The sequence below is a fragment of the Poecilia reticulata genome, linkage group LG13, assembly GCF_000633615.1.
Source record: "Poecilia reticulata strain Guanapo linkage group LG13, Guppy_female_1.0+MT, whole genome shotgun sequence".
NCBI classification, from domain to species: Eukaryota; Metazoa; Chordata; class Actinopteri; order Cyprinodontiformes; family Poeciliidae; genus Poecilia; species Poecilia reticulata.
In genome coordinates, this window is record NC_024343.1 from 15,576,842 (window position 1) to 15,592,708 (window position 15,867).

The window sequence follows — 15,867 nt, forward strand, 5'->3', positions numbered from 1 at the left end:
ATGCAAGGATAAGTGAGGCAAAGTGTCAGCACCCTGTCATCAATTCCCATCTATTCTGTCTCAGAGTCTCCACCCTGATCGCTACTTGAACTAGCACTGAGCCTGAATCAGCTTCCAGGGGTCAGCACAAAGACCGAGCAGTGATAAAGATAAAGTAGGGTGTGGATCCCCTGGTGCTTTTTAAGAAAGTGGAACATTGACCACTAGATCTCTATCTCATCGATCAGGTAGTTTAGCGCAGGAGAAAAAAAAAAAAAAAACTTTTTATCCGGAAAAGCTTGTTCTGTACTCAGCTGGTTTATTCAGATTTTTCTTTGCTTGTGCCATCCAATCTGTGATTTACATTAAAAAGAAGGAGCTGATTTTATTTGAGGAGTTTAAAATGTTTTACGTCATTATCTTAATAAATCAGATGATATTTTATAAGTAAATATTTCCTCACAGTAGGTCTATCTCCATTGGCAAAGCACAATAAATAACTTCTCAAAAGCTCAGATTAGAAGAGTTGTCTCTAATCTCAACAGTGAGATTTATCCTTTTCTGGGAATCCAGCCAAATACTTGACTTACACCTCCACAACAAAAGCGCAGCTCGATCTCAACAACTTATAAAACACTAAGCCAGCAAATGTTTGAGAACAAAAAATGCTGATAGAGCAACGAGAATCTGAATGTTGCAGTGGACTTTCAGATCGCAGAGCAACCAATGTGATACGAAGAAAAGGATTATGTGTTTTAATGAAAACAATCCCAGAAAGCGACTTTAAATGTTTGGTACTCTTTAAATGCTTGTAAGAATTAATATTATCCATTCAATGTGAAGAAAAGCCAATTTACTTTACACCAACCTGGTCAGTAAAAACTACAGCTGTACTCTACCTTAAAATAAAACAAACAAACAAACCAAAAAACAAAGAAAAATAAAACATGTTTCACAGAACATTCCAAATACAGGAATGTATGAGTGAAAAACATCACAATAGAAATTAGTTACTGGATACACTGCAGCTACACACAAAGATCCTGTTAGGAATGCAGCGATCAGGAAGGAAAATCTCTCCGCAGGATCAAATTCAGATGACCTGCGAATTGAGCACGCCTCTGAAGGAAGCCACCTGGATTTCAATAAATGTTTTCTTTCTGGCTGAGCTGACGTCTGAAGTCAAACTGTGTTTTTTTTCTTATTATCTGCAGTATTTTCACTCTGCACGCTGTTAGAAGAGCATCACAGTCAAGTCAAGGTAAGAAATGAATTTGGTCTGCTGGTATCCGCACCAAGAGACTGCTGGCAAACCAGGTCAGATAGGGCTGGTTATTTACTTTGTTATAAAAGGTGAAGTAAAACGGCAAGGTCAGCTGCAGTTTGGTGAAGGACGGACAGCTAGTTATTTCTATGGCGTCCAGCTCGAGACGTCAGGGGACAAGTGACAGAAAACAAATAACAAAAACCATCCTTAAGAAAAGAAAAAAAGACAACCTAACAACCATTTGATTGTGAGAAGGATACCTTCCACTTCTTTTGAATTCAGGGTCAATATTGATTTGGAAATTTAATTAGTTGACCTCTATGTAGAGGATAATACTGATCTTAAACTTTTTTAGTATTAAACATATCTTCACTGTAAAAGTTGATATCTTGAATCATTGAAGAACGCTTTGTTTCCTTTTGTAGGCTGGCAAGTATCAGCCCTTCCTTTCATAAGTGAATATCCTATCAATGCATTAACCTGACTATAGTTAGAATTTCATAGACAAATACATGGAAAAGGAAATGTCAAGGTTTGGTTTAGGGCATGATTAACACAATAAATTCTAAGCTTTTGTGCTAATTTTAGGGAAATTGAAAAGTTCTTATTATGTGTGGCTTGATACAATCAACTTGGATCTCTGTATAAAATATTTTTCCCCTCAGAGCTGAATTTCTAAAAAATGTCAGTGATACACCCAGAAATTCCCAATCAAAAATAACCAATATTTTTCTAGATGTCTAGTATAGATAGTTATTTTCCTTAAAGGGCAACTAAGCTAAAAATTATTTCTTTTTGTTTGTTTGCTGCCAGAAACACTTAGCACATGTGAACAAGAGAATGTGTTGATCTTTGTTACTGACAATTGAAATATATGATCTGACTACAACATATATCTATCAGTAAAAAACATGTCTAAGAAAATGAAGATGTTGCATCTGCATAATGGAAGAACCTGCATAACAATATTATTGCTTCCAACTGTCTGTGACTTTTAGCATTTTGGGCACAATCGTCTTTGTCAACTATAGACAGCGGCTCCCCATCCAACACATATTATTGGCATGCAAATACCACATGAGCACGTCAATGTAGTCATGATTTATAGTGAGGCTTACAATTTCATACACGACTCTGAAGGATGTGTAATAAAAACGCTATATTAATGGAGGAGCATCAATACATCTCCCTAAACAAAGAAACAGCAGTCGGCTTCAGAATGAATAAAAAAATATTTTTCACACTAGAACTGAAGCCAGTGAGGATCTGTTATTACACCAGAGTAGGTTTTGAGACTAATAAGACATAACCTGCTGCCAAGACAACTTGCACCTAACGGAGAGTCTGAGTTCATATTTTTAAAACCAACTCCGCAGTAAAAAGCTAAAGCATCAGGCAAAACGAGATGGATACAAGAGAGCTATTACCCACTGCAATGCACAGATTCATTGTATGGATGATGGAAGGTCATTAGGGAGAGACAGAGAGAAAGAGCTTTTTTCAAGCACAGCTCCCCCCTTCTATTTAGATTAGTTTTCTTAAGAGGACCAGATTGTTGCCTGCTATTCATCAGTAACTTAAACGAGTGCAACACAGAAGAAAAATTGTACAGCAAGACAAAATCGGAACATGAAGGGAAAACTAAAAAGAAAATAATAAAACATCAGAGAGGAAAGCTAGCGTGAAAATCGACAAAAAATGGTCAACTGGGACTTGTTTCAGGAGAGTAATCGCTGATATTTAGGTGGGATAAAAGCTGACAGCTGGTTTGGAAACTGTCATGGGGAGAAAGAAAATAAGAAAAACAAGAGAGACATTTGGATATGAAAAAGTGATGGAGTGATGCAACTCCAACGAGAGCCAAGGTGTTTGTAAAAAAAAAAAAAAAAAGTAGTTCATTGAATCCCAGAGCGGATTAAAGTTAATCATTTTAACTTTGTGGGTTAGACGAAAAGCTTTGCTGCAACACATTATAAAAGGCTGTAAAGATTAAACCCACTTGCTTGTGAAGCAAGAAATCTAAAAGATGCTAAATGAGGAAGAAAGTTAAAGATTCTTGGCTGTGGCTGAAAGAGGGCAAACCGTGGATATTAGAGATACACACTGAAGCAAAGACTTGAAAACATCCGCCTATGTGTAATCAATCTATATTATCTTTCACTTTGTGAATTGAATTAGTGAAATAAATGAGAATTTATTGAATGTAACCATATATCACGACTAAATTACCACAGTAACTTATCAATGATATTCTAATTCCTTAAGATGCAGCTGTGTTTGAGTTTTGACCGCAGATAAAGATATCAAAAGGAGCAGAAGAACTGCAACTGCTGGCTGAGCAGAGGAAAAATGATCAACTACATATAGAGAACAGTGCAGTGATTTTTCAGGCTGTTACCTCTGCTAATATGACACTTAGGGGCTATGTCGCTCAACTTGCTTACAGTCTGCTGGGAATCGGCAGATATTGTCATTGCGCAAACACAATGTACTCACTATCATCAGACGTCTGCCACCTAGTGTATCTTTCAGTCGTCTTACAAGAAACAGAAAACGTTGTGTTGTGTAGGTTAGTAAGACACAAATAGCGGGAAAATTTACCTGTGCATTATTGTAATTTTGTTAAGATGTACACACAAAAAGGATGAAAAAAGTCCAACCAAATGTTTTTGCTCATATATGTTCAATTAAAAGTAACAAGAAAGAAAAGAACGGTGAACTGTGGCATGTAAAGCATGTACAGAGGAACGTGATCCACTCTGGAAAACATCTAGAAGACAGACTAGAGGCGAGCATAGCCACAAGGAGAACATTTCAACTGGGTTACCTCTACCTCAAACCATTCTACTCTATTCTACTTCAAATCATGTGTATAAGTTGGACAGCAAAATGAAGAAATGTTTTTTGGCATCACTTTATATTGATGTCATAAAACATCAATATAAAGTGATGTATCTGCAGTAAAAAGCTAAAGTAATCCGTCTTTGCAGAATGATTAATTGGTAATGCAGTATACTTCACAGGTCTGCCCCAGTCATAACCATGCAAAAAAAAATTATATACTGAACATTATTCCTGGAAAAAAAATGGATCTTTATCTATTTTATCCTTTCAGAGTCACGCGTAGAGTGAGACCTGACTCCAGTGGTCAATGGTGGCCATGAGGGCACTCTAAAGCAGTCTGCCGTCCAGGATAGGGTTTGTCTCCTTGCTCAGTTCAGAGATTGTTTCAATATCTGTGTACAGCAAAATCCACAGAGTTCATTCACTTAAGAAATCACTCGACTTCAAATAGAAATTAATTCAACCTTGTAAAGACATGAACCAGAAATAATTTAACCTGCACAGCATTGCTATTTCGAGCAGAAAAAACAAACAAAACAAAAACACTGCACCGCAGGAGACTAGAAAGGACAGGCAAAAAAAAGAAAAAAAAATCAAACAAATAGAGCTTCTGCCAGGTGCACCAACACCTTAAGAGCTAAACTAAAGTCACAGTATAATTGCCAAGTAAATTATACTCAAATTGCAAACAGTTTTCTGACTTGATTAAACATTGTCTGTCTGGGTGCCATGGTTCTGCTGACAACAAGCCTCACTTCAGTGTGCATTATGTTTGCCCATCAGACCTCAGGTCCAGCTCTAAATCCAGCCTGAGCACCGGTGTAACAAAGCTCATCTGGTTAAACTCTACGTACTCCTGCAAGGAGAGATAGTATCCCCAAGACAGCAGAAAAAACATTAATATTCATAAACTTTCGCTTAGACAACTGCATTTTGTATTTTCCAGGCACAGTCACATTTTATAGCACAATCAAGTAATTTATGTTAGCTTCAATTATTTTAAAAATGGTGTATATATCAAACACACCTTAGAAAGAAATTTGAATTTTGCCTCTCTTTAAAGAAGCTTCTTGTCTTTCCAGCACTCAGAATGTCATCAACAACGCTTCTCATTGTGACGTTACTAACCGTTATTAGGAACGTTTGACTGAGAAATAATTCATACGATAACATCAGCAGGTGTTTGTTAATAGCTGCTGCCACTAGTCTGGTGGGGAAGGTGGAGGTGAAGGGCCCTCTGTGGAGCGGCTGCTCGGTTGGAGGCCAGCATTTAGGCAACCCTGAATGGTTGCCACGGGAGATTAAAGGAGTTCTCATGCATACCAAGAATCAAAGCGATACTTCAAATATGTTTTTTGAATAACATTATAACACTATATAAAGTTTAAATTGAGGATTTTACATAAACCCTCATTTAACTGTAATCAGAAAGATCCTTTCATTCTTAATACTAGATAAAAAAGTAAGAGATGAAGGGATTTAATCAAAGCCTAATTTGATGAACTGTGGTATGCAAACCAAGCTGAGATGGGATGGAACGAGGGCTTTATAAAAATGCCATTTCTAACAACTAATAAATTTAGATTAAGATATTACAAAAGCTACTGACCTAGAATCATAACAGTCTGTGAAGATCTGGACATCACATCCGACTTAAAGACTTTTAAACAGTCTGAAACGCTGCATTGGAACATGGTTCGTCGCTCACCAGGCTCCTAGAATTACATTCCTCAAACATAAAGCTACTATTTAGCATTTTCCTGAAAATCTCCGATCAAAAGAATTTCTTTTCACACTGTTAAAGGGAACAACCTGATGCACAGTCAACTCCCTCTCTGCAGTGGCAGGATTTTTCTATTAGTCACCATTAGTGTGAAACCCAGATGGGCTCAGTCCCACTCCTCTGTCTGCGTGGTGGAAACCAGGGAGTGATTTATGGAGACTGGAAGATGATGCACTGGTCACCCAGTGAGGTTTGTCAGCCACAGTATTGCCACCGTTGTCACCGGCAATGACTCTTCAGGGCGCCAGCAGCTGGCCTTTCATACGGTCACGGTGAATGATTAGGTGCTCTGAGGCAGGTACGCACAACAGTAGGCGATTACATACGGACATGAATGTTCTCACCGGTGGATCCGACTGACATGCCGCCACCTTTTGTAAACAAATATCATTGAGAGGCTACAGTTTGGGATGTCAAGAGTATTCTGTATTTTCTGCACTTCCAGTGGGTTTTTGTACTGATAATTTATTGTGTACATATGCAACAACCCAAAAAGATCACTTTCAGTTATAGAGCTCTGACCTGCCAAAACTAGAGGTGTTAAGATTAACCGCTTTGTATTGAGTATGTGTGGAAGACGACAGTGCATTGGTGAATTAACTTTAAAATGCAGTTCTTGTCAGCTTTTGTAAATATTACTTTTAAGTATTTAATTATAATGTTGGTTATCTAAAATTGTGTCCCTTTAAAATGGTCAAATGTATAGAGCAACACTGAATTAACAATAACATTAGAATCTGCTTTCTGCTTCACGTGGAGGTTAGGAAAAGTTTAAAGGTTTTGCAATTTAGTTTGCACAGTAAAAATGGGCATTTAGAGAAACCATGGAAAAACTGATGTCACAAAAATGTATTTTGTGCCACTGTCCAGAATAAATCTGCATAACATTTACTTGTGGTTGAGAAAAGCATGCAGCTCCAGCCAATAGACTACTCGAAGCATTCAGCATAACATCATAGCATCATTCATTTGAGATTATGAATTTGTTAAATAAAGAAAGTTGCAGCATCCTTAAAAGAACGGACAGAGGAATTTGACTTCAGTTTCAAGCGCTCTCAGAATAAAAGTATACAGTTAAATTTAAGAGGAAATAAAAAATAAAAAGGAAATTTAAGTACATGTATGTGTATTTACAACCTTTTTTATGTAAAAAAAAAAAAAGGCATATTGAGTTATTGCAAATATGACTGTTTAGTTTCACAGCAGAGTAGCTAACTACTCAGGCTGTAAAGTGTTTGGGTTCATCAAAGAAAACATTTACTGGAAGAAAATGTGGTGGCCATTTTTTTATTTTTTTGCAAAAAGCATTTTAAAGCGTTGTTAAGTTTGTGTTTGTGTGGGGTCTGCTGAGTTGTTAGCTGCACCTTTAAGTGATCTTACACCTGCACAAATCATAGATGCAGAGAAGCACCTCTCTGTTGACCTGATTGCTGCCATCTGCATCGTTGTGAAATATGACTTAAAACAAGTTCAGTTTTCTGGTTCGCTTTGCTCTTTCTAATTTACTTTTCCCCCACCCAAACAGTCCTCAAAGGCCTGCTGCACACTATTTGGCTATTGCGCATAGAATAAAGATTTACATTATTTCCCAGTGGACTGCTGATTTCTCTGTTGTGCTACTGAATAAAGCTGAATTTTAATAGTGTTGCAACTCATTAAAGATGACTTTGCCCTTCATGACTGCAGCTCAACGCTTTCTTGCTCAGCGGGGAAACATTTTCTCGATGCAAAATTTTCCTGCATGATGAACCTTCTGTTACTTCTGCCCTGTTCAAGTAGCTCTATTAGTACCAGGGGTTCTCTGTGATTGGTGGTAATGGCAATGCTGGTGACTCTAATCTAATAAAGAAATCAATTAAAAACACCTAACAGTGCAGTGAATCAATACATGACTGATGGACACCTTTGTGAAAATGACATTGAGATACCAAGGCTCTTTAATTTTCACAGATTCCTACCTCGGTATAATGGTGAAATATCGCTGTAGAGTGGATTAAAACCTGGCCATGTTTCTCTCACTAGCTTGATTTTATTCTGTGCAGCAGTCCCTTACCCCGCCACTTCCCGGTCCAATAAATAGGGGCGATGTCATTGGTGGATTATCATTATGGACATGATGATGGCTGCTCTCCATGTTTACTGGCATCTAATTCGGCCAATTACAGGGAACGCTTAATATTAAGCCACAGTCTGTGCAGCCAGTGACGGAATAGGTGAGGAAGAGGTGAATGTGAGGAGAAGTAAATCATTCAGCCGCTTCTAATGTAACAGAAAATCAATAAGGCAATATTGCTCTTCATAAGTATCCATTAATATGAATTAGTATTAATATCACAATACAAATACAGACCCTTCTTCCCTCTGTTTTGAAATACATTGGTCACTGTAGACAGATTTATCAGAGGGGGGGAAAAAAGGCTATGATAATCTTCTTTGCTAAACAGAGGGCAATGACTAAACAATAATCATCCTGATTTCCACACCTTAAGCATGAGCTGGGGAGCCTAACAGTGAGATAAAACAGCTTGGTGTTTATCTGGACACTCTCGGTGTCAGTCTGCAACACTGTCAAGCAACAAACAGCAACACCACTTTCATTACCTCACAAGAAGCTTAAGAGGATGTAGACGTGTGACTATGTGGAGCATTGAGAGCTAGATGTAGTCCTGGTTAGGTTGCAGAAGTAACATGAGACCAGCATTGATCTTTCCTTGTAAATTCTCTGTTGACCAAGACATGCAGGTCCATTTGGACCACACATCATGCATAAGCTGCTACCTGCCACTCCTTCATGTTCATGATCCAGAAACAGTGAAGACAAAAATTATTTTACCAGAGATGGATATTAATTTTGAAAAAAGTTTTTTTTATTTAAATTTCATCAAACAATTTCCCACCACCATATTCAACGCAGACACAAAATGGCACCAAACCACAGAAAATCAAAGTTTACCCAAGAAAGCGATTTCAGTCCATGATATGACAATCTGCTGTCTAGTGTCCGGGAAATTACATGTCCAAAAAGAATCTGAGCATTTGTATCACAAGATTCAGGTTATGATCTTATAGATCTTCCTTCTAATCTCTTAAACTAAATCTAGCTTGATGGTATTTTGAGGTGATAAATGTGTCACATCAACCTATTTCACGCTTTGATACTGCAAGCCATTTTACAGCTCAACAGTTTTCAAAGGAGCAGAGAAAATAGACGGCACACGTCAAAAGGACCTTCTCAGTGATGGCAAACATTCACAGCTCTGTCTGCCATGTGAATACTACAAAACGTTCAATAATAAAAAAAAAAGAAAGAAAAAAAAAAGTCAAAGTTGACGGGAAGTGTAACGGGCTCCAAACTTTAGCTTAAGAAGGTCAATGTGCCAAAGAATCGTTATCCTTCCAAACAATTCAGGACAAAGTTATCCTTTAAAATCAAGTGAAAATGAGTAGTGGTCCACATTACTTAGGTTGCTAACAGTAGCTGTTTGTAGCAAACAGATTAAACAAGGACAACTTAAATAACTCAACACAATATTGTTTTATTCAAGTTAAACATAAAATGCCACCTACGGTGAGTATTGCATTACTCAGCCTCTTAATAAAAAACATCTTTACCACTTACTAGAGCACACTTTTTCTGTTATGACTTTCTTCAAATGCAATTCACTGCCAGACTTTGGCTTCTGGCAACATTTCTGAGAAATCTTAGTCTTCTCCTCAAGGACAGAGCCTCCATTTAATTGATAATCTTGGGTTTGCATGCTGCAACCGTCTTCTCCAAATCCTACCAGAGATTTTCAGTAGAGTGCCAGAGAGTCGACAACGACGGTCACTTCCAGGACATTTTCTTGAGCCTTGGTGGGCTTTGAGATATGCTTAGGATTATTTCTTGCTTGAAGTTCCAATAAACAATTGTCAGCTTCCTTAGAGATGGTGTGACATTTCTCCTGGGATTTCTGAATTAAGTAACTGACGACTTAAGCGATCCATCATTTCCTCTGCATTCAGACCAGAGGAAGCAAAGCTTTCCCAAGGTTACAACCAATTAGAGCCAGGAAGAAGGTCTTAGCATTGCCAATCCCACTCATGTATGGGCTGCCGAAGATTGCCGGTTTGCTGCTGCTGTGCTGATGGCAGGGAAACAACTTCCTGTTACAGGAAAACTGTTTATCCGCAGTCATCAGTGACCATACTTACTAGCCTGTATATTCACAGCAGGCTTTGTTGTGGGGAAAGAGCTGCAGGAAAAGAGAAAGGGCAGGGGAGGGTTTGAGCAAAAAGTTGATTGACAGCGCTAAGACCCTCCTCCTGGTTCTGATTGGTTGTTTCTGACAAAGTGGTGTAATTCTGCAGATGGCTGTAGAACCACAAAGAGCAGGCGGAGATTTTTTTTTTTAGAAACTATCTGTCTTGTATTACACTATCAAGACATAGTGACAGTTTTAACAAATATGTAATAAAACATTTTTTTAGTAAAAGTTACTTTAAGTTATTAAGCAACTATTGTGTAATTTGCTTACAGCAAATACCAAAACAATTATGAGCTTTACAAACAAGAAAAACATATTTGCCATAAGGGCTGAAAGTTTTGGGTAGCACCTTTACTGTAACATACAGTGTCTGCCCAGAAAGTTCAAGTTGCAGCACTTTATTCATACTTGACGTACAGCGACAGAATAAACAGTTGTTCAAATTTTCTACTCTCAATTAAAAGTTGACTGCACGGTTTTTTTTTGTTTTTTTTATAAAAAGAGAAGACGAAAACCAAATACTGCTATTTCTGTTAGACTGCTCTGATTGAAATTTTAAATAACACAGGTGTCATTGAAAAGGGCTTAATGTGTAGTTAGACAAAGCAGGCACATATAGCACATTTCAGCAGCAAGGCATTTCAAGATGCCTTGCTGCTCAACAGCAGAACTCAAACTAAAGCGTTACACTCCTCTGAAAAAGTCCTCGTAGCATCGCCAAGAGCAATAAGGATAAAATATAACACTAAAACCTGACCAATCATAAACTCAGCAATGTGTTTCTATGAAGCTGCCAAGGTATGTGTGATAATCTAGTTTTAAATTGTATGTTTTGTTTTTAAACAGTAAGAGTTTTTATTTTTTATTATTGATATGTTGTGTTTTAATGTACATCACTTTGTATCAGCTGTGGTTGTTTTTAAAGTGCTTTATAAATAAAGTTGGTATGTATGGTATGGTATAATTCGCTGCATTACTTTCCCTGTGACTGCAGTGCAAATAATATTTTATCTACTGTTAATTTAAGTGGAGTTGAGTACAGCTCTGGTGTCAGGGCTCCTGAAAATCACTGCTTAATGTCATGTTAAACATAAAAAATACAAAGATTAATTTACTCCGACAACAGCAAATCTTATAATCCTGTCACTTTCCCTCAGAAAAGGACATGATTGGCTGAGCTTCCCAGCATTATGTTAATCCTGACGATTACCCCTTTCGTTTACAATAAGAACAGATATGCGAGAATGAAATTTAAGAAAGTGTGGGGAAACTAAACCTGCTGGTCGTATATTAACTCCTCTTTGTTGGATTTTTCTTTCATGATGTCAACGTAAAATTTGTACAGTGGTGATATGACAGTCAGTATTTCAAAGCAGCAAGTCCCCTCACTCAGAGCCACCAGAGGTTTTTAGCAACAGGAAGTCCTGGTCTGTCTCCTACTATAGCCGGCTGATCTCTCATTAGGCTTTATTTCAGCAAAAGATACTGTAGGGAAGAAGGTGGCATTTGGAAGCCTGTTACTACTGCAGTCATGTCGGGATCAGATCCACACAGGAAGAAAAGGACAGCTTCTCTGTGGACTAATAGAGTAAGCTTTATCTTAGAGCATCGTATGGGTCACATTTAAGTCACAGAAATAAGATTTAAGACAAAAGTCTCATGAAAAATCTTTACTTGATATGTAGGTGTGAAACTACGTCAGTAAATAAACCACAAACCGCAGCTCTGATGCATTCACACCCGTTGAAGGATGGCCTTGATTGTCTTTTTTTTTTTCAAGGGATGTTTGTGGATTGTAGGCTGTAGCAATCTTGTCATGTTAGATATAATGTTTAACAATAGCAACATAAATAGCCATAAAACTGAGTTCAGTAATAACTGATTTTGGATAATTTCAGAGCAAAACATACTTAAATTCCCATAAACATAATTTCTCTCTGTGTAACGATGGCATTATTACAGAAGGACTTCCAGGTCTTCAAAATAAAAGCACTTCCTGTCACATTTATTCAGATTTCCTTCTTTCTTATCGATTCCTTCATTATAATGTGGCACACTATCTTTGTTGCAATTTAAAGTGTACCATAAAATGTCTAAATACTACTTAAAATTTACACCAAACATTTCAGACTTTGTAAAGGCAGGAACAATTTCAACACTGAGATTAACAGGTGCTGACTATGCAATTACTTTTAGGTTCTTAAGGGGGAAAAAAAGCATTTATCAGTTTGCTCTTATCAAATAAAACCATATAAGCACCTATTAAAATTCTGATGTTGTGTTAAAAAGAAGACAAACTGTATGAGTGTGAAACAGTCAAATAGAGAATTTGTTTTTACTTAATAGAACTCAAATGAATTAACTTCGTTAAGAAGCTAACCCATGATTGAACACTAAAGAATCTCTGTTCTGTTGGGAGTTGGTTAAACTTCAGTCATTTCAGTTCATCTTTGAGTGAATCAGTTCATAGAGTGAAACATTCTATGACAATTAACAATAGACAGAGGTGTTTTAAAAACATCCACATCACTTGAATTAGACACAACATGTCAAACATGATTCCTCTCTTATGCAGTAAAAAAAGTTTTAGGGAGAGCAAATTCAGATAATGACTTCCACAACCACGACCTTCAGTCACTTTAATCACTTTCACAATTGCTATATTTGGGTTCACAGTAAGAGAACTGTGACCTGATTTTAACAAAATGCAAATTGTTCTTCACTGCAGGACTGGATATGTGTGTGTTTTATGCAATTTATGCTTATAATTCGGTACAGAAATAGCGAACAACAAACACAATTGCAAAAAATAAAGGAGATTGCTAAGCTTTGTGAATTCCTGCAGAATCAAATGTCCTACACCTGCACACTATATGAGGAACTAGAATATTTCTCAAGAAATTTAAACGGGACATGCCAAAGTGTGCTCGTCGGATGGAACCCAGCGTTCTGATGCTAAAAATGAGCATCAATGCTAAAATAAGCTTCAATGTACTCAATAGCATGTGGAGAGTCACAAGCATGTTGAGTAACATGGACTTACTCCATTCAGTATGTTAAACTTAGTGTATAAGCTAAAACTAGCCAATTTGGTAAGGATGGCTAATAAACAAAATAGCTAAAAAGCTTATATTGGGGAAAAGACTACTGCTAATGTCCACTGTCTTCTGATATTTACTTTGGCAAAAGTAAAATCAGAAGTTTACTTCATGGCACTTGGTTGCCAGAAAACGCGCTCGTATCTTAGCAACAGATTAACAACAAATATTGTAATTGTTCAAAAACATAAGATTCCTTCTGCTCTTTTGGAACATTACTTAACTTAAACTACTTACTACATAACAAGAATTGTGCATTTGGTGGAAAAGTGAAAATGTTGGGGGTTTCTTTTGTCATTGGGGGTAAATATATTATAAACAGATATTCAACACAAAGGCAAAAATCTGATTTATACTTCGTGGCAGTTCATTAGCAGAAAAAAACCCGCTCATCTCTTAAAACCAAATTAATAATTGTTTACAAAACATAAGCTCTTTTAAAATACTGCTTATCTGCTTAGACACAAGAAATTTACAGTTGGCAAATTTTGCAAAAGTAAAAATCAGATGTTTACTTCGTGGCACTTGGTTACCAGAAAACCGCTCGTCTCTTAGCAACGGATTAACAGTAACTATTGTTATTGTTCAAAAAACATAAGATTTATTATGCTCTTTTGAAATATTACTTAACTTAAACTACTTGCTCCTTAAGAATTGTATATTTGGTATATTTTTTTTGTCATTGGTGGTAAATATATTATAAAACAGAAATTCAAGACAGAAGTAAAAAATCTGGTATATATTTTGTGGCAGTTCATTACCAGAAAAAAAAAAAAAAACGCTAATCTTTTAACACCAAATTACTTATTGTTTATAAAACATAAGCTATTTTGAAATACTGCTTATAGCTTTATATTACCATCAAATCTGAAAAAATCTGTCAGAGTAAAAGTACTTTATGTTTAACCAGCATTCACAATTTAAGTTTAAAAGCCACATTTCTAACCCTTTTTTTGTTTTGTTCAGAAAAGAAAACATGCCTTTTGTATCTTACAAATACATCAAAATCCCCCTTTGTTTTTATTTTGACTAAGCAGCAAACAGCTTCATGCAGCTACTTTGTTCTCACTACATGTGATTTATTGGAATAAATAAACATCAAGCAGAAGTAAAAACATAACTTCTCTTTGTAAATAAGCAACGTCCTCTGGGGACCAAACTGCTCCAAGCTAATAAGAAGAAAATCAAAACTGAAATGTCCAGCAGTGCTTTGATACAACTACGATTAGAGTGGAAACTTATATCATTAAGTGTTTTACCATTTTACCAGCAGCTTGCATTTCATTCCTCCTCATTCTACCAGAAAAAAAATAAATAAAAAAAACGCATAGCTGCTAATGAGCAGCTCTATTTTTCCAAGCTCTTATTTGTGGTCAAGCTGTGAGCGCGGGCTACGAGCCCGTATGGTGCAGGGACTCACCTCTTTCTCTCCACATATATTGCTGATGATGGAGTTAGAAGCTGGACTGGCAGATGGGCCGAGGACTGCCACAACCCCTTTAGACATTATCTGGCACACTGAAAGGAAACAGAGACACATAGAGTGAGAATTTTAGAATTAGGTAGCAGGGAAATGTATCTAATAAAGCTTTTGGTCATATTTGAACAGATACTCATGGAAACTGTTACAAACTCTAAACAAACAGGTAGAGACAGACTTGTTTGAATGCCTAAAGTGAATTTCCTGCTACATGAATATGGACAAATACATGTCCCCAGATCTATGTCAATCCGTCGAAAGCTAATCTTGTAGGAAGGGTTGATATTAATGCGATATGTGCTCACATATGGAGACAGGAAACATAGAAACGGAAAGAGACACAGATCAACAGAGAGACAGACGCCAAGAAAGGCACAGAGACAGAAATAGCAATATCTGGAGGCTTAAAAGCTGAAATCTGGTATTTGAATATTTGCACATGAATGGAATAATATCCCCAAAAGTGGCACACATCTTGTCTTGTTCTCTGAATTCTACATTTACAAGGACTGATTTAAAGGCTTTACCTTTGGGGTTGAAAACATATCTTTTGACAGAAACATTTTAGTGAAAATGAGTTTTACTCCTCTCTTGTGTACACATGCTTTCATCTTTGAAACTGGAACATAGAATGGTGTTTCTTGTCAGCTTATAATCCCTGCTTTATAATTAAAACACAGCTGACTGTGGTGCGGAGCTGGGGGAAAGCAGAGAACTGTGCCGCTCTTGTGTGTGTGCAAGGTGTGTGTAAGTCCTGGTAGTTTTGTGTTGGTTACTGGGGCAAAAGAGAAGCAATTATCAGTCATGTGTGCGAAAGTGGGTAAACTTCTTTAGGGCTGAAGAGACAGAGAATCAAATTATTAATAATTGTTCTTTTCAGTCACCCGTGGGAACTACAGCATGACACATGACTTAACTGCTGCAGAACAATATGCATATGTATGATCCTCCTCTCTTGGCATGCACACATAAAAATATCTGCACCTGTCTGTGCAACTTTATTGAAACATAGAGTGGATTGATTTGGCTGCAAGCCAAGATGCTGCTATTTGTTTTGAAATTGTGACTAACTGTACAAACTGGCTCTTGTACTTTTTATACTATTTAATACAACTGATTAAAAAGTACAAAAAAAAAAAGACTCCTATGCAAAAGAAATAATGTCATAT

At 36.9% G+C, this 15,867-nt stretch overlaps 1 protein-coding gene across 6 annotated transcripts in view; it reads right to left on the bottom strand.

Moving 5' to 3' along the window:
* The window catches only part of grik4 (glutamate receptor, ionotropic, kainate 4), a 347,487-nt gene that overhangs the window by 133,215 nt on the left and 198,405 nt on the right, over positions 1-15,867 (bottom strand). For all 6 annotated transcript variants that reach the window (XM_017308264.1, XM_008425649.2, XM_008425647.2 and 3 more), the window contains one exon: positions 14,639-14,736. In XM_017308264.1, coding sequence (XP_017163753.1) covers positions 14,639-14,736 — 98 coding nt within the window. The remainder of the gene's footprint in view (positions 1-14,638; positions 14,737-15,867) is intronic.